Here is a 25,916-nt window from a genome sequence, read left to right as displayed (position 1 = left end):
AACTTTTATTTTTGCTTTTCTGTATACTCTGGGTCTTTTTCTAGGTTATTTTTCTCATTTATGTAGGAATGCAGGGGTATTTTTTAAATGTTTCCCGTTTTTGTTTTACTTCCCTCATCATTATTTTTATTTTTCCATTTGATATCCCACAGTCTCGTTAACACTTCAACACAGTTATAATAAAGTCCTCAATATATATACAAAATACAGTGTTAAAGGACCATACCCTATTCTTATATTACAGTCCTCCCACCCATTAAAAACAGCTATCCGTGCCATAACATCTTAATTAGAATAAACACACTACACTGTGCTTTAAGCATATACAAGCCTCATCTAGTTTCACCCTCTTTCTCTGCTTTTTCCATTCTTGCTGCCCTTGTCTTCCTCCATTGAAGTTCTCCTCTGCTGCTCCCAGCAGTACTCTGTTTGGCCTAGCAGCCCACATTTGCGTCAGCCCTGTGGCCTAGCCTTGCTGCTTCTGTCTGCTCTGCTTCAGGTCACACGTTTTGCTCTCTAGAGCCCTGCACTGGGCCATGATAGTACATTATGCTGATCACAGCCTAGCAGGAGTCAGGCATGAAAATTTGGGCAATCACGTGCTGCGATTTTTTTTTTCCATCCCTGAACTAAGCAGATCTGTCGAAAATCTTTGAATGACATCTTGGAAAGGATTCCCTATTAACATGCATGTCTTCATTAAGAGAAACATATTATGCAGGGATGCTGTCAAAGGAATAACTGCTTTTCAAAATAACCCTGTCAGTATTTACTCTCCGTGAAGGTCACATTTTACATTTGCTCTTCAAAGTGACAGAAACTAGAAGTGCTATTTAAATCCTCTAATTAAGATGCATTTAAAAAAGATTTATTTCATCTTTTGAAATTGGTGGACCAGAAAGCAAACCTCATCTGTGTGAAATAATATGTTTATACTGCTGCTTTTCTACCCTCTATATGATTCTTCCTTGAAGTTTTGGCTTGCCCTGGACCCTCTATGTAGCATCACTTTCTGTGAGCTCTGTTAATTCAGCTGAATAAAAAAGAACACATTTAATAATAAGGCTCAAAGTGATCAATGTACATAGAGTTCCAGAGAAGAACTGACAGGAAGTGGCAAGCCAAGGTGCCATCAAACGTCAGTATCACATCGAGGGGGTTTAAAGCGCTTATTTTCTATAAACATGAGATCTCTTATTTGTTTTCCTGCTTTTTCACATATTCTGATTACTAATTAAAAGCACTTCTGTGCATTTGGCTCTGGAGAAGTGTGTTTGTAGCCCAGCTTATCTCCTCTTTCTGTGTCTCCCCTGCAGGAGTGACCAATGGCTATGGCAAGCATATGGAGAGCTGGTCAGATTCTGAGTGCAGCTCTGGCCTCAGCAGCGGGCCAGTGTTTGACAACTGCAGGTGAGAACAGTTTGGCTGCAATTTTATCCAGAGAGCGCACCTAATGTACTAAATAGACATTCCCTGTACTTACCCGGATCAGTCCAGACTCCTGGGTTTTGCCCCCCCCCCCCTAGCAGATGGAGACAGAGGTTTAGCAACAAAAACTCCACCTTATATAGGCTGGTGCCACCTACAGTCTGGCAGTATTCTTCTGTCTCCAGCAGGTGGAGGAGGTGGAAAACCTACAGTCTGAGTTAGGGCCTAGCTTAGGGTTAGGTTAGAGTTAGGCAAAAGTTTAAAAAAAAAGCTAGGGACAGGTACTTCTTTAAAAAAAAAAAAAAAAGTGTCATTTTTTATTTTTAGTGCTACTCGATTCCCGGGGCCTTTCCGATTGCGGGGGGGGGGGGGGGGGTGCTTTGGTGCTGTTTCGCCACGTTTTCGAGGGGCATGGAGTAGTTTTGTTCTGCTCCCATGCCACGTGTCGGGCCTGCGGCACGGCACGAGCACGTCTGTCGCAGGACAGCCTATGCGCCACTTGTGTCCGGGGGCAAGGGTGCCCCTGCGACCCCGAAAGGGGTTGTCCTCCGGGTCCAGACCATGATGGGCGCCTTTGGGGAGCTGCTGGCCGCGATCCCTGGTCCGTTCCCGAGCAGTGCAGGAACGGGTGCTATTTTAGGTCCCTTGAGGTCAGCAGCTCCAGCTGCGGGCACCATTTTGCCTCCCTTGGGGCCGGTCGGCAGCGCCGGGGGAGGAGGACCTTCCTCCGAGTTTGTCCCCTCAGCGCGGGGGAGACAGGCCTGCGGATAGTGGCAAGCCTAATGCAGAAGATACTGCTGCAGGGGACACGGATGATACTTCATCGGAGTCTTCATTTTCCTCTGATTTTATTCTGTTCATGCATAAGGCTTTTAAGCCGAGTAAGAAGAGGCCTCTCCTCTTGGACTCCCAGCCCCGGCCTCCGAAGCAGGCTCGGGCCCCTCAGGACACGGGTTCCTCGTCTGGCCAGCAGCCTAAGCCCTTAAGAACCCCGGTGGCTGACCCCGATTCTTCCTCAGACTTGGAGGACCAAGACGATCGGGAGTTGCCTTCTCAGCCCCCGAGGGGGGGTGGAGGGAGAGGCCGAGCGACAACAAGGAGGTCTAAGGGGGGTCCATGGGGCGGATGGGGATGATCCAAAGGTGGTCTGTCTTTTTCACAGAGATGAACTGGGACCCCTTATCCCTGCTATCTTGGGGGAGCTAGGAATTCAGCTTCCTCAGGAGGAGTCTCTTCTAGGGAGCTACGGACCCTGTGGTGTTTGGTCTATGGGGGCCTCCTTCGTCTTTCCCCTTCCATTTTTCAGCCACGGATTTACTTTTTAAGGAGTGAGACACTCTGTACTTGGGCCTTAAGGTGGCGAAGGCAATGGATAAGCTCTATCCCCTACCCGAGGAGGCCTTGGAGCTATTGAGGGTTCCTAAAGTGGATGCAGCTGTGGCTGCAGTCACGAAGAAGACCACCATTCCAGTCACGGGGGAACAGCCCTGAAGGGACCTGCAGGATCGTAAGCTGGAAATTCAGCTTAAAAAGATTTTTGAAGTCTCTGCCCTGGGGATCCGGGCAGCGATGTATAGTAATTTTTCATTGTGAGCAGGTCTGCGGTGGGTGCAGCAGCTCCTTGCCAACGAGTCATTATCCCAGGAAGAAGCTCTACAGGCGGGGCGTCTGGAGGCCGTCATTGCCTACAGTGCGGATGGTTTTTACGATTTGCTTCGCACATCAGCCAGGACAATGATGTCGGCTGTGTCCGCATGACGTCTTTTGTAGTTACGTAACTGGGCTGCCTGCCATTTAAAGGCAAGCTGCTCTTTGGCAAGGAACTGGAGGACCTGGTCCAGTCCTTGGGCGAGAATAAGGTGCATCGTCTGCCAGAGGATAAGCCGAAGTCTAGACGAGCTTTTCCCTCCAGGTCTCATTTTCACGGAGGTCGGAGGCCCCGGACTTCTCGGGGATCGGTTTCTTCCTTTCGTCACAATGCCAGCAAGCAGCAGTCCTACACTCTGTCATTTCAGGGGCGGCATTTTGGTAGGCCTGGCTCCAGCCAGGGCACGCCCGGTGGAAAGACCTCGCAATGATGGGCAGCCGGCTCATTCCTCGGTCCCAGTGGTGGGCGGCAGACTGACTCTGTTCTATGAGGAGTTGGCCAAAATAACGTTGGATCAGTGAGTCCTTTCTGTGATAAGACACGGTTACGCATTATATTTTGCACGTATGCCCCACCAGCGGTTCCTGGTATCTCCTTGCGGTCAGGCACCAAAGCGCAGAGCGGTACAAGACACTCTACAGCGGCTTCTCGACCTCAGAGCCATTGTGCCGGTGCCTTCTGAGGAGATTCGAAAGGGCCGGTACTCCATTTATTTCGTGGTACCCAAAAAAGAAGGAACCTTTCGCCTCATTCTAGACCTCAGGCGAGTCAACAAATGCCTGTGGATTCCTCGCTTCCGTATGGAAACACTAAGTTCCATCATTGCATCAGTGCGACGGGGGGGGAAGTTCTGGCATCTCTGGATCTCACCGAAGCCTATTTGCACATCGGCATCCGGGCAGATCATCAATGTTTTCTAAGGTTTTCCATCTTGGGACACCACTATCAATTCCAGGCGCTACTGTTCGGACTAGCCACTGCACCCAGACATTCACCAAGATTATGGTGGTGGAGGCGGCGCAGCTCCGCAAGGAGGGATATCTTGTACATCCGATTGGCTGATCAGAGCAAAGTCGGAATCGCGTTGTCAAGAAGCAATCGATCGTGTGCTGCAATTGCTACGGAGCCTTGGTTGGGTGGTCAACTCCCAGTCCTTGGAATTTTTGGGGGCTTTGTTCGACACTCGTCAGGGCATGGTATCTCTAACGGAGGAGCATATGATCAAGCTCCAAGGTCAAGTACGGGCCTTGCTAACCAAGCACTCCCCGATAGTTTGGGATTACTTACAGGTGCTGGGTTCCATGACCTCGACTCTGGAATTGGTTCCTTGGTCTTTCGCTCATATGCGGCCTTTGCAATCAGCGTTACTCTCCCGCTGGAACCCGGTCTCGGAACAGTTTCATATTCATTTGCCTCTGACGGAATGCGCTTGTTCCAGCCTAGGCTGGTGGCTCAACCCGGACAACTTAAGACGGGAGGTGCCTTTGGTGATTCCGGATTGGATGATGGTCACGACAGATGCCAGCCTCTACGGCTGGGGGGCGGTTTGTCAGCGGAAGTCGGTGCAGAGCAGGTCAGAGGAGGCTCGGTGGTCCATCAATCGCCTGCAGACCAGAGCGGTGAGGTTGGCTCTGCTAGTGTTTCTTCCGATTCTCCAAGGCAAGTCGTTATGGATTCTCTCCGACAATGCGACCAAGGTAGCTTATATCAACAGTCAGGGAGGAACAAGGATTCAACTGGTAGCATTGGAAGCTCATTTACTGATCATTTGGGTAGAACGGAACTTATTCAGCATAGTGGCCTCCCACATTGCCGGGGTAGAAAACGTTTACACGGACTTCCTCAGTCGACATTGTCTAGATCCCGGGGAATAGGAACTCGCGGACTAAGCCTTTCATCTCATCTGTGCCCATTGGGGAACACCCTGCATGGGTCTGATGGTGACATTCAAGAACACCAAGGCGCCATGCTTCTTTGCCCGCTGCAGGGAACCGTGCGCGGAGGGCATGGAAGCCCTGGTTCTCCCCTGGCCAGTAGATGTCCTGCTTTATGTGTTTCCTCCTTGGCCGCTTATAGGTCGAACTCTTCGCAGAATAGAATTGCATCCGGCGGAGGTGATACTTGTAGCTCCCGAGTAGCCGAGGCGCCCATGGTTTGCGGATCTGGTCAATTTGGCCATCAATGGTCCTCTGAGGTTTCAGGAGCTACTGGACCTACTCCATCAGGGTCCGGTTTATTTTGACCTTTTGTCTAGCGGCATGGCTTTTGAGAGGAAGCATTTGAAGTCACAGGGGTATTCGGATGCTGTGGTAACTACGTTGTTGCGGACCCCTAAGATCTCCATTGCTTTATCTTACATCCGAGTCTGGAAGGTTTTTGATGCTTGGTGTCTCGCCAGGAGTGTTGTATCTACCCGGGCGGGAGTCTCGGACATCTTGAGCTTCCTTCAGGATGGTTTGTCAAAGGGCTTGTCATGGAGTTCCTTGCGAGTGCAGGTGGCGACGATCAGTTCTTTACGCGGTAACATACCAGGGGTGGGCCTAGCGGATCATCCTGATGTCTCTCGTTTTTTGCAGATAGTGAAGCATTTGAGACCTCCGGTGAGAGAACCGTGTCCATCTTAGAATTTAAACTTGGTTCTTAAAGCCTTGTGTGCGGCACCTTTTGAACCTTTGCATAGCGCAACCTTGAAAGATCTCACGTTGAAGGTGGTATTTCTGGTGGCGATTGCCTCGGCGTGCCGGCTTTCGGAGATTCAAGCATTGTCATGTAGGGAGCCCTTTTTGAGGATTTCGGATTCTGGTGTTTCCCTGCGTACAGTTCCCTCCTTTCTTCCCAAGGTGGTGTCTTCTTTCCATTTAAATCAGTCAGTGAAGCTTCCAGCTTTCTCTGATCTAGAGAGGTCGGACCCCGGTTATAAGGATTTGAGGAAGTTGGATGTTCGCCGAGCTTTGCTGCACTACCTGGAACTTACTAAATGGGTTCAGGGTTTCAGATCATCTCTTTGTGCTCTGGAGTGGACCTCGTCGGGGTAATATGGCTTCTAAGACCACGATAGCTCGTTGGTTGAAGGAGGCCATAAATTCTGCTTATTTGTTGAGCGGTCGGCCATTGCCCGTGGGCCTTCGGACTCACTCCACTCGACTTCCTCACCTTCCTCCTTATCAACGCTCAATCACTCACCAAAAAATTCATGCTACTAGCCGATCTCATCCAAGATAAAAAACCTGATTTCATCGCAATTACAGAAACCTGGCTCCAAAACACTGATCACGTAATATCAAACCAAATAACCCACCCCGACTATGATTTATTCTCCATCCCCCGCAAGGCCCGCAGGGGAGGTGGCCTTCTCCTCACCATAAAAAAGAAGTTCAACATGAAATTGATACCAAACAACTTACCAAAGAAGTACGAAGTTGCCCTCTTCGACGCTGAGACTCTACAAATCTGTCTAATATACTGCCCCCCCAAGCTACTAGAAAACGATCTATCCCCTCTCTTAGAATACCTGATCTCAAACATTAACACAAAAAAACCCACCATTATACTAGGAGACTTCAACCTCCACGCAGATGCCATCCCTCAATCTCAAAGCTGCCAAACTCTTCTCGATATGCTCTCCAGCTTCAACCTGCACCAACTTGTAAACCTCCCTACACACAAAGCAGGTCACACGCTAGACCTAATCTTCACCAACCAACACTTCACCAACCCACAAATATCATCGAATCCCGTCCCATGGTCAGACCACTTCATCATACAATGCCAGACACAACTACTGAGCAACATCTTAAAGAACACCTCTGACAGACCATCCTTCAAATACCGACCCCCCTTTCAACTTGACCAACTTCAAGAAGAACTTTCTAAGCAACTCAGCAACCTAGATCTCTCAAACTCTAACAACGCTATTCAATCATGGATCAACCTCACGGAGCAAACCGCCAACAACATAAACCCCCTAAAAATCAAAATCATCAAAGAAACCAACCATCAAAACAACCCCTGGTTTAACTCTCACCTCAGATCAATAAAAAGCAACCTAAGGAAACTAGAAAAAGAATGGAAAAAATCCAAATGCCCAGTAACCACTCAGCGTTACCGCACCCTACTCGCCTCATATAAAAAGGAAATCTTGAACACCAAACGGGACTACTACAGTCTTAAGATAAAGAACTCCGCAAACAGCTCCAACGCTTTATTCAACATTGTAAGAAACCTGATTGAAGAAAACAACAACAACCACTGCACCACCTCACCTAATGAAAACAACCTAAGTCAAGACCTAGCAATGTTCTTCTGGAACAAAACAAACAAGATCACCAACTCCTTCAGCACCCCCTCAAACACAGCAGATCAAAACATCAAACACACCAATACACCCTGGACAAACTTCACTCCTATTTCCAACAAAGCCGCTGAAAACTTAATTAAAAAAATCAACCCAGCACGCCACGACCTGGACTCAATCCCCACCCGATACCTGAAAGAACTGGCACACACCATCGCCCCGACCATAGCAGCCATCATTAACAAATCACTCGAAGAAGGGATACTCCCCGCACAACTAAAAACAGCAACCATCACCCCTATCTTGAAAAAGAAAAACCTCGACCCGTCTGATCTAAATAACTACCGCCCCATCTCAAACCTCCCACTCCTAGCCAAGCTGACCGAAAAAGCGGCCTTGATTCAGCTGAACGAGCATCTAGAGGACAACAATATCCTCCATACTTCACAACACGGATTCAGAAAAAACAGAAGCACCGAAACCCTACTAATCAACCTTTCAAACACATTAATTAGAGGTCTAGACAACAAGCTAAATCATCTACTTATCCTTCTAGACCTCTCTGCGGCTTTCGACACGGTGGACCACAAGACCCTGATTGACAGCCTAGCACACATCGGCCTGACCGACAATACACTAAAATGGTTCACATCCTTCCTAAAAGATAGACTCTTCAAGGTCGCCATTAACAACAACTCTTCTAGCCCCCTACCACTAGACACCGGGGTACCACAAGGCTCCGCCTTATCTGCAACCCTCTTTAATATATACTTACTCCCACTCTGTCACTTCATCTCAAGTCTGGGCATAACATATTTTATGTATGCAGATGACATTCAACTTATCATCCCCATATCAAACACCATCGAAGATGCTCTGAAATCAACAGCCAAGCACCTAATCGACATCAGAGACAAACTAAGCCAGATGAAACTCTGTCTCAATATGAATAAAACCGAATGTATCCTCATAGGCAAACACAACCCTGGATCAACTACCGCACCACACTTCCTTCAAATTGACAACCACAGCATCCAACTCAAAAACGCAACAAAAGACCTTGGAATCTGGATTGACAGCGACCTCAACCTAAAAAAGAACATCGCCATGAAAACGAAAGAAGGCTTTCTGAAACTCCACCTCCTGAAACACTTGAAACCACTTATCCACCAGCAAGATTTCCGCACAGTTCTGCAATCTCTAATCTTCAACAGCCTTGACTATTGCAACTCCCTGATGATCGGCCTCCCAAAATCCACCATAAAGCCACTCCAAATGCTGCAAAACGCCGCTGCAAGAATTCTAACTGGCAAGAAAAAATCAGATCATATCACTCCCGCCCTGAAAAGCCTACACTGGCTTCCCATAGCTCAAAGGATTGAATTTAAAACGCTAACAACTGTCCACAACTCAATCTACAATGCAGCCAACCCCGCCCTAATTGACATGATTCACCTTCACAAAGCACAACGGACCACCAGAACAGAAGGCAAAATGACCCTAGACATACCTTCCCCCAGCCTAGCCAAACTAACAGCCACGAGGAACAGAGCATTCTCCGTCGCAGGACCCAAATTATGGAACACCCTTCCCCATTACTTAAGATCACTCAATGACAGCAAATCGTTCAAAAAAGAACTCAAAACCTGGTATTTCAACCTAACCTTCCGCGACGGAGTCGGCTAAGCCATCCACATCCCTCTTCCCACCTCTTCCCCCCCTCCTTTCCTTCTACCACCCCCCCTCCCTAACTAATACCCAAACACCTCCACCTTCTTCCCCCGTCCTACCCTCCCCCAACCCCTCCCTGACCTCCCACCCCTCCCCTCTCCCTACCACCCCTATGGCATCCCATCCTCCTTCACCCCCCCTCCCGCCCTCTCCTCCTTGTCTCTTGTTCTTCAATTTTTGCTACACAGCCCTCTATCCAGCCCGCCTCAGCTGATTCCCCCTAGCCCCCCCCACCCTATCTCAGCTCCCTGCTAGAGTGCCCCAGTGACTGTTGTCACCAACCTGTTTACCAAGTTATTTAAGTTATATAAGATGTTATATTCATATTTGTATAAGTTACCAATTGGTCACCACTATGTATAAGTTGTTTATCCTGTAAACCGGAGTGAAGGCATCCCGCTATACTTCGGTATAAAAAAGCCTCGAAATAAAATAAATAAATAAATAAATCTCAAGCCGCTTCCTGGGCGGAATGTCATCAGGTTTCACCAGAGGAGATCTGTAGAGCGGCTACGTGGAAGTCGCTCCACACCTTTGCCAGACATTACCGTTTGGATGTTCAGGCATCAGGGACAGGGGCATTCGGAGCAGGAGTACTGCGAGCAGGCCTCTCCAGATCCCATCTCAAGTAAGTGAAGCTCTGGTACATCCCAGGAGTCTGGACTGATCCGGGTACATACAAGGAAAGGAAAACTAGTTTCTTACCTGATCATTTTCGTTCCTGTAGTACCACGGATCAGTCCAGAGTCCTGCCCTATTTAGGGTCTTAACAGAATTTGGAGAGTCCACGCTATTGTTTCATGAGTTGTTCTTTTTCTTGCAGACCAGTTGAGTTCTTCCAAATACCTTGGGTGCTGATCCCATTTGGGGGTTTCATGAGCCGGTTTACAGTTGTTAGGTTACTGTATGTAGTTAGTTTGGGTTTTTGGAATCCATTCTGCTTTGACATTAAGTAATACTGCCAGACTGTAGGTGGCACCAGCCTAGATAAGGCGGAGCTTTGTTGCTAAACTTCTATCTCCATCTGCTAGGGGGGGGGGGGGGGCAAATCCCAGGAGTCTGGACTGATCCGTGGTACTACAGGAACGAAAATATCACAGCAACATGGGCAGCACGGTTTGTCTAGTAGGAATTCCTGCTGGGGTTACAGGTATTGGTGTTCTGTTAGCAATATTTTTTTGTGTAATTTATTTTCTCTTATCTTCCCTCTCCCCCTTTTTTTTTCTTCCAAGTGGTCTGTCTCCCCCCAAACGCAGCCGAGGAAAACCAGCCCTCTCGCGAGTCCCCTTCCTGGATGGTATAAACGGAGACTCTGACTACAATGGCTCAGGTTAGGCTGAAGCCAGAGGAATGGACCTGTCTGTGTGTGTGCCTTCCATGCAGTGGTGCTCTGTCCTGGAATGAGGTGATGTCACAGGCTGTGCCCAGTGACAGAACAGACCCCATTTTCAGGTGTTTTCTCTGCCAAAGTTCTCTGCTAGCATCCCAGTGCCAGCCAACCAGGGAGCAAAAATTGAGCTCCAGACCCTCTGCATGCCAGTGCATAGCATTGCCACTGAGACATCAGTCTGGCCCCTTTATTGATTTCTAAACATACCTGTGATCAAGCTGGTATGCTCAGCAGTTATGGTTGTAATTTTGCAAGAGTTTACCTCTATTTTGCCAATGTTTTGTGTCTGTGATGGAGGGGGAAAGATGGGCATGGTGCTATTTGGATCCATTTAAGCAACTAATCTTGTCTGACTGTTTATCTGTAACATACCTTGACGTGAAAGGTTCTGTGCCCAACAATCTCTCTCCTGTGTGTACTCTCTTGGGCCTCTGTGCTCTTTATTCTTGTCTTTCCACACTTCTCCATAGTCTGTCTTCTGTCTTTCATCCCCTTGAGTCTCCATTCTTATTTCTCTTCCCCACCCTATACACATTTTCCTGCCTTCAGCAGGTCATGATGTTGCACTGGAATGTTTGGTGGACACAGTGTATGTTGCTGTTTAAGGAACTTTTGTAACTTTTGCTCAATATAGAATGGACACAGCTTTCTTCATAGGTGCTGCTGCTCCTGGATTGCAAAGCTTTACTTCTGATCTCCCTTCAGGCAGAAATCTCCTGAGGCCTTTTGAAGAGGGCGTTGAACTGGAACCCCTGGAGCTAGTGTGGGCAAAATGTCGGGGCTACCCTTCCTATCCCGCCTTAGTAAGTGCCAGTTTGCAGTAAGTAAGAGGTAAAAAATAGGTGAATTCTTGAACTTCTAGTTTACACAATTACCATAATGTGCAAGAGGAGTTTGGGGATATGTAAGCAGTTTTTGTGGGCAGTCCTGATGTGGGACGAAAGAGCATTGGGGTACATTTTGTATGTGAGTGCTGTAAGTAAGAAACATGCAGGGCTCTCTCTAGATTAAAATCTGTTCGCGAGGACATTTGGAGACTTCCTCTCAGCTTTTGTTTCTTTGAAACTTGCACTTTGATTTAATATGAAGTTGTATAGGAAGAGTTCTGATCAGCACTTGCCCTGCAGTGTGGATGTGAACCCTCTGGGTACCGGGATAGATGAGCACTCTTAGACTGTCCTCAAACACTGTGAGACAGGGAGCAGTTTCCTCTGTTTTTGAAAGTAACAGCATACCTTGGAGCATACAAGTATCCCAGACCTGTGTTTCTTGTTGATGTGTCTAGATTATTGATGCCAAGATGCCACGGGAGGGTCTACTTCACAATGGAGTCCCAATCCCTGTGCCACCACTTGATGTACTGAGGCTGGGTGAGCAGAAGCAGGCTGCGGCCGGAGAGAAGCTCTTCTTGGTCCTTTTCTTTGACAACAAGAGAACCTGGTAAATAACAGAAGTCTCTTCTACAGCCGCAGTTTGCTTGCTCTCTTCTTGTCTTGAGCTCTGTCATCCTGTCCTCTCTTTTCCTCATTTCTTTTTTATGTTCTCCATTGGTCACTTGAAACAACCTCTTCTGTCTCACTTTTCTCCCCTCCTCACCCCATGTTCCTTTCTCCTTTCCTGGGGTCTCACATCAACTTCTGTCAGTAAATGGTTTTATGCTCATGGATTGCAAGCAGTGCCTCTTTCCTCAGTTGATGCTTGACTCTGGGACCTTGTAGTGTGGGCAGTGGCCCCTCCTCAGTCATTGCCTGGCTGTGAGACCTTATGGTGCAAGCAGTGGCCGCCTCCTCCTCTGCCTCATTCTGGTAACATGGGTGTTGTTGTATCATGTCATACTGGCACAGTATGTCCCACTGAGCCTGGTACTCATGAATGTGGTAATTCCATGGCATCTGACCTCAGAATGGTTAATGTCCCTGTCATACACTGTTCATATTCCACCCGCTTTACCTTTCCTCACTAACTGGTAATTTGTGCTGTTTGGATTGCAGGCAGTGGCTTCCACGTGAAAAGGTTCTGCCCCTTGGAATGGATGATACAGTAGACAAACTAAAGATGATGGAGGGTCGGAAGACCAGCATCCGAAAGTCTGTGCAAGTGGCATATGATCGTGCCATGATCCATATGAGTCGTGTACGGGGAGACCATCCCTTTGTCACCTCAAGCTACCTGTAGAGAATTCAGAGGAGAGGAAAGGGGCAACCTGTTCTGCCCTGTTTTAAATACCTGTGCTCAGCCTTCCAGGCAAACAAGACCTATGCCCAGCCTTGCGTATACATAGACAATACATAGGTGCTACATTCATACTTGGAGGAAGGAAGCAGCTATGTATGTGTGTATGTGTGTGTGTGTGTGTGTACACGCACTTGTGAAAGACTGAATGAGTGGTGGACATACACATTTCTCATTATGGAGTGATTCCTGCAAGATGCCCCCAACCTGTGCCAAAACAGTTTTAACTGGTAATGGAAAAGTTGTGACTCTCTTCTATGGGTCTCCGAAGGGCATGCTCCATAGTCAGCAGAAGACAGATGTGATATCAAGTCGCAGAATAAGCAGGTGGGGCTGGAAGTTACTCGGGGGAGAGGAGCAGGTATTGAAACTGCAGAGCTTGGATTAGTGCAAGGTAGTGTTTTCCCCTCTCCTTGCCCTCAGGTTTTTCAGTCTTCACCACCTCTCCCCAGGAATTCTCTCAAACCTGGAACATTGTAAATAAAGCAGTGTAAATATAATTGGACTCTCTCGTGCCAAATTGCCAGACTTTGATTTTGTGACCTGAGCTGCCACAGTGCTCAGCAGTGTGCAGTCCAGCTGGCAGGCAGCTCTTGTTCTTTCTACTGCTGTTATACCCTTGCACCAATGACGGAGCAGACATACGCACAATATTTATAAATATATATATAAATATATATATCTATATAAATTTGGGGGTAGATCCCTCTGAGTTCCCCAGACTCAGCTTTATGGATAAAAATTAATTACATTTTGTATTTTGTTTTAATTTTTTTATGTTGGCATTCTGGATATTTTGAACATTTTTACCTTTTAAATGACATCACTTAGGATGCCACGTGTATTCGGGTGCACGCAGCCTCTCAGCATCATATTTTCTAGCATCTGGAGATGTACAGGGTTGAAAACACCATAGGGTTGGGTGGGAGACCGGAAAGGAGGGAGAGAGAAAAGTAGCATGTGCTAGGGAAGGAGCATGTACAAGGAACAGTCAGCTTTTGGCTTGCATAGACCTTGTCAGAAATTGCTTTTCCTCCAGATCATCCTTTCCAGTTTGTTTTCCTGGCATGGATGCAGAGTGACCTCTGAGATAAGGGACACATCCCTTACAGCAGGCATATTCTCAGAAGGAGCTCCCAGACAGCCACCCTGCTCTTTATTGGACAATTACTAGTATGGGTTTTCTTTCTCTTTTTTTTCTTTTAACACAAACATAAAAACTAAATGTGAAAAAGGAAGAAGCATGATAACTTGAGTTACCACAGAAGGAAGATATATTTTTCAGACTTTTTTTTTTTTTTCCTTTTCATATATATTTTTTGAGAACCAAAGTTTGAAACGAACAAGGATTGTGGACGCAATAGAATTTTTTGAATTTCAAGTTTTTAAGGGATGTTTTTATTGTGCTTGTCTTTTTATTTTTTTAAATTTCCATTTAAAAATAAAAGTTGATGGGGTGGGACATCACTGTCACTTTTTTTGTTTTGTTTTACTGTAGCCTGTGTTTTTATAAAACACCACTTAAGTTCCACCGTGGAACCACAAGCTAACTGGCAACATAGAAGTGTTGGGGAGAGAGGGGAAGGGGAAGAGGCTGATAATCTTGTCATCCTGCCCCAGAAGCAGGGGCAGAGGTGGCACTCTGTGACAGTTTGTATATAGTTGTAAGATACTGTTCTAAATTATTCTGGCCTGGTGTTCTCCTACCTTTCTTGAAGTCCTCAGTTGTGTGGCTGAGTAATTCGTATGTACACCATGTCGTTTTATTTAAAGGGGCATACAGTTTTCCCAGGTTGTAACTCAGCTGTGGACTTGGTGATCCTGTGTATAGCTGTTTTAAGAAACTTATTTTTTTTGTTCGTCTTTTTTGTTTATTTTTTAAATGAGATTTTACAAAACCGAATTGGTTTATCCTGCTGTTTGCTCCAGGGCCGTTTACCTGTTAACTGTCCGCCTGTTGTAAAGCACAGAGAGCCTCTATTTATTGCAGAAAGTGACTTTATTTGCTTTCTTAGAACTGTTTATATCAGATGGTATGAGAGGTAATAAAGAGAGAAGTATGCTTGTAAAGAAGAAAAAAATGCTAATTTTACCTACTATAATCTCACTGTCGGAAAACTTTATTTTCTCTCTGAGAAATAAATGTTCTAATGGAAAGCTGTAGCCCAAGTCTCTAACTTTTGTCTGACTTTGCTTTCCTTGTATTTCCTGCTGTGAATCAGGCAAATGAAGCCTCTGAGAGACTTCACAAAAACTGATTCCTGTCATGTATTTTTATAATTTTCTGGGAGCTTTATTTTTCTAATAGATGGGGGTTGACGCATTAAGAATAAATTTTCAATAAAGTACTTCTCAGCACAGACAACCTAACCTGATCTTCAGACACACAATACCTACATCGTTTTGTGTTTGAAGATCGGATAAAAAGTATATTAAATCAAGTATGTACCTATTTCTTTTGGAAATTAACACCCAAATTTTCAAACGCAGGCACACGTAAAATCCGGGAGATACAAACGTGGCTGGGCCTTGCGCATGCCAAGCGCATTTTAAAAACAGCCTGGCCATGCGCATATCTCCCAATACGTGCAGAAGTGCTGGGCTCAATGAAAGGAGCGGGCCAAGGGGCAGGGCAAAGGCCAGCAGGACAGCAGCCATTAGGCCCTGTCCTGGGGAAGTGTGCACCGGTACCCAGCCAACGCACGAAACTTACACTTGCTCGGAGGAGCAGTTAAGTTTTAAAACAAAAAAATTCTAGGATAGATAGGGTTAGATTAGGGGTGGGGAAAGAAAGGGGAAAAGGGAGGAAGGGTAGGTAGGGGTATAGGAAAGCTCCCTCCCGGTCTGCTCCTTAAGAGAACTGGGAAAGGCCTACTCACGTCGCCATGCATTGTCTTTTAAAATGGATTTTAAAATCCGTTGTGCATGTGCGTAAAGGAATCTTATTTTATAACATGCACATACCATGAGGTGTGCACATGGAACTTCACACTCACGGATGCATGTGCGGACTTTTGTTCCCTTCTTTTTGCTCTGGCTAGCAGTACGTATGCAGGCACTTCGAGGCGGCTGAAAATCCTATTCGGCAGATTCAGCCATTCTGCCTGCGTAGCTCCTCACTTTTTAGTTGTGTAGATTCCAACTAAGCCTTTGAAAAATTTCCCATTAGAAAGCAAAGTTTTACGTTTTTCATCCCAAAACAAGTACAGAAAAAGACAGAGTCTTCACCAGTCATTCTCAGCCCTGCTATAGAGGGGCCTGCTTTACAGAAATGAAAAGATCTTTTCACGTCTTTGCAAGTAGCAATGGTGGTTTTAGTGATATGGATGCTGAGCTTCAGCCCACCAGTTCATGAGGCACGGACTTTAGGGCAGCTCTCAACTGATGATTCCTTTAGACAAAAACCAACTTTAAAAGGATATTTAGCATTTATTAAAAATGTATATTCTCACTTTGTCCCATCTCCCCTTCACTTCCTCTCCTCCAATCTGTCCCATTTCTGCCAAAAGTCATGATACTGACTATAGAATGTAACTGGAAAAAAAAGACCCCGTACAGTACCCGGTTCAGTCCAGACTCCTGGGTTTTCCCCCCCCCTCTAGCAGATGGAGACAGAAGTTTATCAATTCTTTCCGACAATGCGACCTCGGTGGCTTATATCAATCGCCAAGGGGGAACCAAGAGCCAGCCAGTGGCCACGGAAGGCCCAGCAGCTGATCAGCTGGGCAGAGAAGCATTTAGTAAGTATTGCTGCGCTCACATAGCAGGAGTCGACAACGTTCAGGCGGACTTTCTCAGTCGGCACCGCCTCGATCCCGGGGAATGGGATCGAGGCGTAGACTAAGCTTTCCAGCTCACACGAGACATGGGCATACCCCACATGGATCTCATGGCAACGTTTCAGAATGCCAAGGCTCCGCACTTTCTTGGTCGCCGCAGAGAAACAGGAGCAGAAGAGGTAGATGCCCTGGTGCTGCCCTGGCTGACTGACATGCTGCTGTACGTCTTCCCTCCTTGGCCGCTTATACGCAAAGTGCTCAGGAGAGTGGAGATACACCCAGCAGAAGTCATCCTCGTAGCTCCAGAGTGGCCAAGACAGCCTTGGTTTGTGGACCTGGTCAATCTGGCAGTGGCGGGTCCCCTGCGTTGCCACTGCTCCTGGACTTTATCCATCAAGGGCCCGTGTGTTTGGAAGAGGTCGATCGCTTTTGTCTAGCAGCATGGCTTTTGAGAGGCACCACCTGAGGAGCAAAGGGTATTCAAATGCTGCGGTGGCAACACTTCTCCAGTCGCGCACGACATCCACCAACCTCGCGTATGTGCGTGTGTGGAGAATCTTTGAATCTTGGTGTGTGGACCGGGCGATTGTTCCTACTCTGTCTTCGATGTCAGATATTTTAGGTTTCTTACAATCCAGACTCGCCAAGGGCTTATCGTGTAGTTCCCTGAGGGTTCAGGTGGAAGCTCTTGGTTGTTTGCACGGTTCCATTCAAGGCGTGACATTGGCTGCTCACCCTGATGTGGCTCCTTTCCTAAAGGGGGCAAAGCATTTACATCCCCCGATCAGGCACCCTTGTCCTTCTTGGAATCTGAACTTGGTTCTCTCAGCTCTGTATACGGCGCCCTTTCAGCCTCTGAAAATGGCTACAATAAAGGATCTCACATTAAAGGTGATTTTCCTTATCATTATCACATCTGCTCGCAGGGTATCGGAGCTCTAGGCTCTATCCTGTAGGGAGCCGTTTCTGAGAATTATGGATTCTGGTGTGTCCTTGCGGATGGTTCTTTCCTTTCTTCCGAAGGTGTTATCTGCTTTTCACGGGAATCAGTCAGTGGAGCTTCCATTGTTTCCCGTTTTGGACCGGTCAGACCCTATGTCTAAAGACTTACGGAAGCTGGATGTTCGGGCATTGTTGCATTATCTGGAAGTTACTAACGCATTTCGTGTGACTGACCATCTTTTTGTGCTGTGGGCTGGTCTGAAATGAGGAAATATGGCATCTAAAGCTACGATTTCGCGCTGGTTGAAAGAGGCTACAGGCTCGGCATATTTGCTGCGTGGTAAGCCTGTACCATTTGGTCTTTGGGCTCATTCTACCTGTTCGCAGGCGGCTTCTTGGGCGGAGTGTCAAATGGTCTCACCGCAGGAGGATCTGCAGGGCGGCGACTTGGAGGTCTTTGCATACCTTTGCCAGACACTACAGACTGGAAGTTCAGGCACCGGGTGAAGGAGGCTTTGGAGAAGCAGTGCTTAGAGCTGGCCTCTCCAGATCCCATCCCAGGTAAGAAAGCCCTGCTACATCCCAGGAGTCTGGACTGATCCAGTATGTACAGGGAAAGGAAAATTTTTTCTTCTGAAAGGTTTTGATAAGGGGTTTTTTTTCCTGAATTTGTTCTGATGCACAAGGCCTTTCTGGCCAAGAAAGCATTGGGGGGGGGGCATGTTGACTCACGGCTTCCACCCCTGGGGGGTCCAAAGCATGAACAAAGTCTAATCCTCCTAAGAGAAAGCACGTCGAGGAAGTTAGGCCTGGTTTTGGCTGCTGGTGATCCACAGGTGATACGGATGATTCGGAGGATGTGCAGGAGGCCCTTGGCAAGGATGCACTGCAGGATATGCCAGACTTGATCTAGGATCCACAGGAATTGCCTGTGGCGGAAGGCGATGATCCCAAGATAGTTCGCCTTTTTTGCAGTGAGGAGCTTTGGCCACTGATTCCACAGGTTCTCCAGGAGCTTGAAATCAAGGTGCCACAAGAGGAATCAGACTTGGAGAGCGCAGATCCGGTTTTGGATGGCCTGAGAGGGCCCGCCAAGGCATTTACCTTTCACAAGTCTGTGAAGAAGCTGATTCAGGGAGTGGGATACGCCTGCTTTTGATCTGCGAGGCAGACACCAAGAAAGCTACTATTTTGGTAGTGGGTTCCGCCATGTTGAGGATTGTGCAGGATCGAAAATTGGAGCTCCATCTCAAGCAGATTTTTTAGGTTTCCGCTCTGGCCATCAGGGCTGCAATGTGCAGCAGTCTGGTGCAGAGAGTGTGTTTCAGGTGGGTCCAGGAGTTTTAAGAGTCACATCCTGCAGGAGCAACGGAAGCACAGCAGGCGGATCAGCTGGAAGCAGCTTTGGCATATGGAGCCGATGTCTTTTATGATTTAGTCAGGATCACTTCACAGATTATGTCATCAGCAGTGTCCTCTAGGTTTCTGCTAAGGTTGTGGAATTGGTCAGCTGATGTTTGGTCCAAGTCGCAGCTTCAGGCACTTCCTTTTAAAGGAAAGTTGTTGTTTGGAGAAGATAACACTGGTAAACAAAGTTTTTGTTTCCTTCAGGCTTTTTGGTGTTCCAAATAGATTTTTTGATGCTGATCACAGATATTACTTTGAAATTTGTACATCACGTAAGGTTTTTGAGAAACTGCCAATTTTGTGTTACAATAATTGTGAAATTTTAAACAATCTTGGGTATATATATTTTCTTGCTGGACAGTAGTTTTTATGATTTTTAAATTAATGTCGTATTTTTGACGGCCATAAGCAACGTAACATGTAACAGAGACTAAATTTTTTAAAAATACACCAATAAACTCTGCCTGATCATGCCAGAACTTGCTCGGGCAAGCCCCAGCTTGGCTGCAAGATTCCAACTTGTTTCCATGACGACGCATAAAATAAGGTGTTTTTGTTGGCCCACAAATCAGAGCTGTGATGGACAGCCACTTTGATGGTCTTCTGCAAGGTACAGAATGTGTTGCGTGGACAGCCTTCAAGAATGTCGTTTGTAACTTTCTAGGCAACTATAAGGCAGCAGACTATGTCGAACAGGTTGAAAATCTGCTTCATTCATACAAATTGATGAAGTGCAACATGTCATTGAAGATACATTTTCTTCATTCCCACTTGGACTTCTTCCCAGACAATCCTGGCGCTGTGAGTGACAAACATGGTGAAAGGTTTCATCAAGACATTGTTAAAATGGAGAAATGGTATCAAGGCAAGTGGAACTTCTCCATGCTGGGTGACTATTGTTGGACTCTCATCCGCGAAGCGTCGGACAGTGATTACAAACGAAAATCTGCGACAAAACATTTTTAGTTTTGTTTTCTGGTGCCAGCATTGCCATTATAGCTTATGCCACTACAGACATGTAACAATGCTTAATGTATATCGTACTTTTCTGGCAAATGGTACATGATACAGGCATAATAAATGCATATTTTTGTTCAGCTTGTTAAAATCTACTTGTTTCACCAAAGGTTGTGAAGGAAACAAAATGTTCCCAGAAATTTGTTTACCAGTGTAATGAAGCATCTGTGTGAATCCAAGATGCACAAGTTGCTGGAGAACAAGTCTAAGGGTAGAAAGGTGGTGCCAGCGCGGGCTAGGTTCTGAGACAGAAGGTTCCATCAGTCCAAAGGTTCTGGGAGTCCGCAGTGGCAGTATTCTGCCAGGGCTTCGACCTGGGGGGGCAGTCCTTTCGAGGGGACCAAAGGCCCACCCGGGACAATTCTAGTACTGGTTCAGGAAGCGCAAAGCCTTCACAATAATGCGAGGCTGGTCCACTCTTCGGTTCCAGTTGTCGGAGGGCATTATCACTTTTTTTTCGAGGAGTGAGTTAAGATTACCACAGACCAACATGGTAAAAGATGGCTACGCTTTAGATTTTGCTTGTTCCATCAGGGATGCCTTTGTTTCCCCTTGCGGTTCACTTGCAAAGCAGTTGGCGGTCCAAGAATCGGTGGATCACTTGAAGCTTTTGGGGACTGTAGTGCCAGTTCCCATAGGGGAAAAGAACGGGGAGGTATTCCATCTATTTCATGATACCAAAGGAAGGGTCCCTCAGGCCCATTCTGGATTTTAAAAAAGTAAGTTCGGCCCTCAGAGTTACGCAGTTTCTCATGGAGACAGTCATCACCGCGGTGCGCGCAGGAGAATACTTGGCATCTCTAGATCTGACAGAGGTTTATTTGCACATAGCCATCAGGCAGGACCATCAAAGGTTTCTGCGGTTCATGATTCTCGGGGAACATCTTCAGTTTCAAGCCTTTCCCTTTGGGCTAGTAACAGAGCCATGTACATTCACCAAGGTGCTGGTGGTGGTGGCGGCGGCATTAAGAAGGGAAGGAATGCTAGTGCATCCATATCTGGATGATTGGCTCATCAGGGAAAAGTCAGAAGATCTCTGTCAGCGGTCTGTGTGGAAGGTGCTGGACAGTTGCAGTTGCTAGGCTAAGTGGTGAATGTTCTAAAGAGCCAGCTCGTTCCCTCTCAGTCCCTGGAGTATTTAGGGGCGCAATTCGACATGAGGGAGGGGAGAGTATTCCTCATCGAGGACAGGATGCAAAAGCTTCAGGGACAGAATCGTCGCCTGCTGGGGCTTTCGACACCCAGGGTTTGGGACTATTTGCAGGTCCTAGGTTCCATGGCTTCAACCTTGGAATTGGTACCTTGGGCATTTGCACATATGCAACCTCTCCAGAGAGTTCGTCTCTCCTGATGGAATCCTTTGTCAAGAGAATTTCATATTCCTCTTCTGCTAGAAGGGGAAGGCAGGAGCAGTCTTCCCTGGTGGCTACTTCGGACCAATCTGGAGCAGGAAGTGCCACTGGAAGTTCCGGAATGGGTGGTGGTCACTACTGATACCAGTCTTTCAGGCCGAGGAGCTGTGTGCCAGGATCAGGTAGCGCAGGGCTGGTGGTCGAAGAAAAAGGCTTCTTGGTTAGAGACAAGAGCAGTACGATTTTGCATTACATGCCTTTCTTCCAAGATTACGAGGTCATTCGATGAGAGTTCTGACAGACAATGCGATGACAGTAGCTTTTCTCAACCGCCAGGAGTGGAGCAGTGGCTCAGGAGGCACAAGACTTGATCCTCTGGACAGAACAGCATTTGGAGAGGATAGCACATTGCCAGGGTGGACAATGTACAGGCAGACTTCCTGAGTCATAAGGCATTGGACCCAGAAGACTGGGAGCTGTTGGAGACAGCGATGTCTCTAATTTGCAAGGGGGGGGGTTCCATCTCATAGGGACCTAATGACAACCAGAAGAAACGCGAAAGCACCGCAGTTCTTAGGCCGAAGAATGGAGCACAGGTCTGAAGGTATCGAAGCTGAGGTCCTGTTTTGGCCTCTCAACGTGCGGTTGTATGTCTTTCCTTCTTGACCTCTGTTGGGCAAGGTGATAACGGTGGATAGAAATGCATCCGGGTGACGAGATTCTAGTGCCTCCGAAGTGGCTGCGCCGTCCTTGGTTCGTGGATCTCGACAAAATGGCCATAGACATGCCCCTGAGGTTCAGCCATCTAGAGAATCATCTTCATCAGGGCCCCATATTTTTGTAACAAGCATCACTTCTATCTCGCAGCCTGGCTTTTGAGATGACGGGGATATCCCGAAGCAGTTATTAGTACCTTGCTGCAGGCCAGGCGGACTTCCATGTCTCTTATCTTATGTGCGAGTCTGGAAGGTCTTGTACGAGTCGAGAATTGCAGTCATTGCAAGCTACAGTGTTGCAAATTTTGACCTTCCTGCAACTAAGGAAGGTTTGGTAGCAGGTTTGGCTTTTAATTCTCTAAGGGTGCAGATAGTGGCCCTCAGCTGTCTCCATGGTAAAGTACAAAGTTACTCCCTGTCCACGCAGCCAGATGTTGTACGTTTTTCTTCGTGGGCAAAGAACTTGAGACCATGGGTGAGGAAGCCATGTACGTTTTGGAATCTGAATTTGGTGCTTACACCATTATGTGCGACTCCACACCGTTATGTGCGAGTCCTTCAAAGTCGCTCTCTGAGGAGAGCGACTTTGAAGGACTCAATGCTTAAGGTAGTTTTTCTGATGACCATTTGTTCAGAGAGAAGGATTTCAGAGCTACAGGCGTTATGCCTTTGGGATCCGTTTTTGCAGATTTCGGAGGCAGGGGTGTCATTGCAAATGGTGCCCTCCTTTCTGCCAAAGGGTATCAGGGTTCCACGTTAATCAGACTCTGAAACCACTGGCCTTTCTGCATCTGAATTCCTCAGCCCCTCATGCAAGGGAACTGAGGCTTTTGGATGTCCAGCAGACATTATAATATGTGAAGGTCACTAATGAATTTTGCATGCCTGATTACCTTTTCATTCTCTGGAATGGCCCAAGGCAGGGGCGTCAAGCTTCCAAAGCTATGATTGTGCATTGGCTCAAGCAGGCAATCGGTTCAGCATACATTTCTAGGGGTCGGTCGGTTTGAGAGCTCATTTGACACGTTTGCAGACAATCTCTTGGGCTGAGGCCCAGCAGGTGTCACTGCAGGAGATCTGCAGGGCAGCAACTTGGAAGTTGCTGTGCACTTTCGCAGACACTATCAGTTGGAAGTCAAGGCTCCGCCGTGGCTGGTTTTGGTAAGAGTGTTTTGTGAGCAGGACTCCAGGTCCCAGCCAGTTTATTGGGCTTAGTTACATCCCAGGAGTCTGGACTGATCTGGGTACGTATGGGAAAGGAAAATTTGGTTCTTATTTGCTAATTTTCGTTCCTGTAGTACCAAAGATCAGTCCAGACACCCGCCCCTGGTGTGAGGGGGAAGAGAGTCTGTTTGTTTGTTTCATAATTGTCAGAGTTATTGCAGAGTTGTTAGCAGATCTCGCTACTGTTTTCACTGTACTCAAGTTTTTCATTGCATGTTACAGCATCGCCACCCTCCTGTTTGTGGTTATTTGGGTGAGCTGTTAAAATTGTTTGGTTTTGGCATCTTGGCTTGGATACAGTTCTAGACTGAGGGACTGCAGGTGCCGCACTGTTATATAGTAGTTTCAACAAAACTTTGTCTCCATCTGCTGGCAGGGGTCCAAACCCAGGAGACTGGACTGATCTGTAGTAAGATAGGAATGACAATTATTTAAGAACCAATTTTTCTTTTTGTCTTGTCCATCCTGCTGCTTTCACTAGATGTCAGTTAAGTGATGTGGATCAGATCTTCAGAGTGGACAAACTGGCCCAAGTGTGTAAAGTGGACTCTGTGTGTGCTTTAAGCACTTCATGGGGACAGGGGCTATTATAAGTAGTGCCCTGCATGGGATGGGGAGGCTGCAGAGGCAGTCTCACTCATTACACATCTGTGCTGAAGAGTCATGGTGCATGGTTACAGTGTTTTGAAAGGAGCCCTAGCCAAAGCCTTAACCGCAGTGGCTGTTATTTAAAAAAAAAAAAAAAAAAAACCTTGGGTTAGTTGTGAATGAAGGCTTAGGCTATCCTAACTGTTTCCAATTGAGCAGAGAAAAAAAAAAGAAACTTATCTGGCCTCTGGTTTGGTGTAGCGAACCCCTTGGAATTCTGCAGCACAAAACAATCTTAAAGCTACATTACCAATTCAGGTTATTTCTCCGATGTGTTGGGGCTGTTTCTAGGCCCTCTGCTCCTAGCTGCCTTTTGATTCCTTAATGGAACCCTTTCACAGAAGCTCAGGAATCTGACACATAGGTGTGTTGGTGGGGAGGGTAATGGGGGTGTCAGAAAGTCACTTAAGGAAAGTGAATTTTTGCCCCAGGCCATCCAAACATTTCTGTGGCAATAGATATAAGTCCATTGGAGATGTAATCCTACATTTTGTGTCTTAATTCTGTGCTGCTATAGATTCTGAAATTGCCTGACGAGTTTCTGAAACTTTTTTTTTTTAAGGGTGATATTTTTTTAAGCTTTTTATGCAGATTAGCTGGCTTTAAAAAGGCTTGAAATGTGTTCCCCCCACACCCTTCCTCCAGGAAGCCACCCCCCATCAGAGCACATGAAAGGGTAGGCACTGTTTCACAACAGCCATGCTTCTTCCTGGGGGGGTAGTTTGGAGTGCACACATGCTGATTTCATTTTGAAAGGGAAACCCCATGGGATGTGTTCTTTCTGAAAATGAGCTTGCAGGAAGGAGGAGCAGAGCTGCAAGATGGCCCAGGGGCCTGTACATCACCTCCTGAATGTCGTTGGAGGGTAGTTCGAGACTGAATGAATCGGCTGAGAAATTCTTTGGCTAGTCCCTCCCTCTCTAAGCATTTTGCTTATTCCTAGAACAGGTGCACGGTTTTCCAGGCAGAGTTACACTGTGCAGAGTGATATTTCTCTGTTTTATTATTTTGATTTATATTCCACCTTTCAGGCCCTGGCCTCCCAAGAGGTTGGAGAATTAAAACTCTAAAAAGGAGGTGGTTAGCACTAAAAGGGCTTAGTGGTTTTGGCAGTTATAAAACATTGTTGTAAACAAGAAATTAAGTAGTTGTGGGTACTTTTAAACAGGGAAGGCTTGGACCTAGGTACTTCAAAGTTACAAATCAAAACTTAAAACCAAGTATGGAAAACAGGATCTGGTCATTCCATGGGCAGCTGGATGGCAGAATGGGATGGGCACTGAGCGGTTAGGCATATGTTTATTGAGGGTATGCGTACACCAAATCTATAGAAGCTTTGTAATTCTGCAGTTGGGTTTGGCCAGGGGCCTGGAGATGAATACTGAAGCTGAGGCAGCTGGGAACTGGGGAATGATGGGAGTGCTCAGGCAAAAAGTCCCAGGAATGCAGGTTTCTTTGGCTTGATTAACAGAATTAAAACTTTTAATGTTTTTCCACTTCTGCCATCCTAGGTAAAAACAAAAATCCCCAAAATAATTGCACAAAAGCCATGCAGATTCCATACGATGATATTTGTTCTTAATATTCTATAAAGCTGTCTCTTCTACCATCTTCCTGAGAAGTCTTGTGCCTAAGTAAGTGTCCTCCCTGCCCCTTCCTCTACCGCCCATTGACTAAAGAAGGTACAAACAGGCCTTACAGTATGAAAATAAAAAGTCTTGGACGTAACTGGATTAGGAAGAGCCACCCAATCAAAAACAAGGTACAGAGAAGGGCTACCAAAATGATAAGGGGAATGGAACAGCTCCCCTATGAGGAAAGACTAAAGAGGTTAGGACTTTTCAGCTTGGAGAAGAGACGAGTGAGGGGGGGGGGGGGGGTATGATAGAGATGTTTAAAATCATGAGAGGTCTAGAACGGGTCGATGTGAATCGGTTATTTACTCTTTCGGATAGTAGAAAGACTAGGGGGCACTCCATGAAGTTAGCATGGGGCACATTTAAAACTAATCGGAGAAAGTTCTTTTTTACTCAGCGCACAAACTCTGGAATTTGTTGCCAGAGGATGTGGTTAGTGCAGTTAATATAGCTGTGTTTAAAAAAGGATTG

The 25,916-nt window shown here is 46.7% G+C and overlaps 1 protein-coding gene across 7 annotated transcripts in view; it reads left to right on the top strand.

The window, feature by feature from the left end:
• The window catches only part of BRPF3 (bromodomain and PHD finger containing 3), a 76,617-nt gene extending 61,731 nt beyond the window's left edge, over window positions 1-14,886 (top strand). For 4 of the 7 annotated variants that reach the window (XM_029572929.1, XM_029572933.1, XM_029572927.1 and 1 more), the window contains 5 exons: window positions 1,317-1,410; window positions 10,334-10,431; window positions 11,137-11,294; window positions 11,777-11,931; window positions 12,483-14,886. In XM_029572929.1, the coding sequence (XP_029428789.1) occupies window positions 1,317-1,410; window positions 10,334-10,431; window positions 11,137-11,294; window positions 11,777-11,931; window positions 12,483-12,666 (689 nt within the window). In that variant the 3' untranslated portion in view covers window positions 12,667-14,886. Of the gene's footprint in view, window positions 1-1,316; window positions 1,411-10,333; window positions 10,432-11,125; window positions 11,295-11,776; window positions 11,932-12,482 lie in introns of those variants that run through there. The other 3 variants (XM_029572930.1, XM_029572931.1, XM_029572932.1) reach the window with 2 other exon arrangements.
• Window positions 14,887-25,916: the final 11,030 nt, after the last annotated feature.

This window comes from Rhinatrema bivittatum, chromosome 12 (genome assembly GCF_901001135.1).
Source record: "Rhinatrema bivittatum chromosome 12, aRhiBiv1.1, whole genome shotgun sequence".
Classification (NCBI taxonomy): domain Eukaryota; kingdom Metazoa; phylum Chordata; class Amphibia; order Gymnophiona; family Rhinatrematidae; genus Rhinatrema; species Rhinatrema bivittatum.
This window is presented reverse-complemented; position numbering and strand designations above follow the sequence as displayed.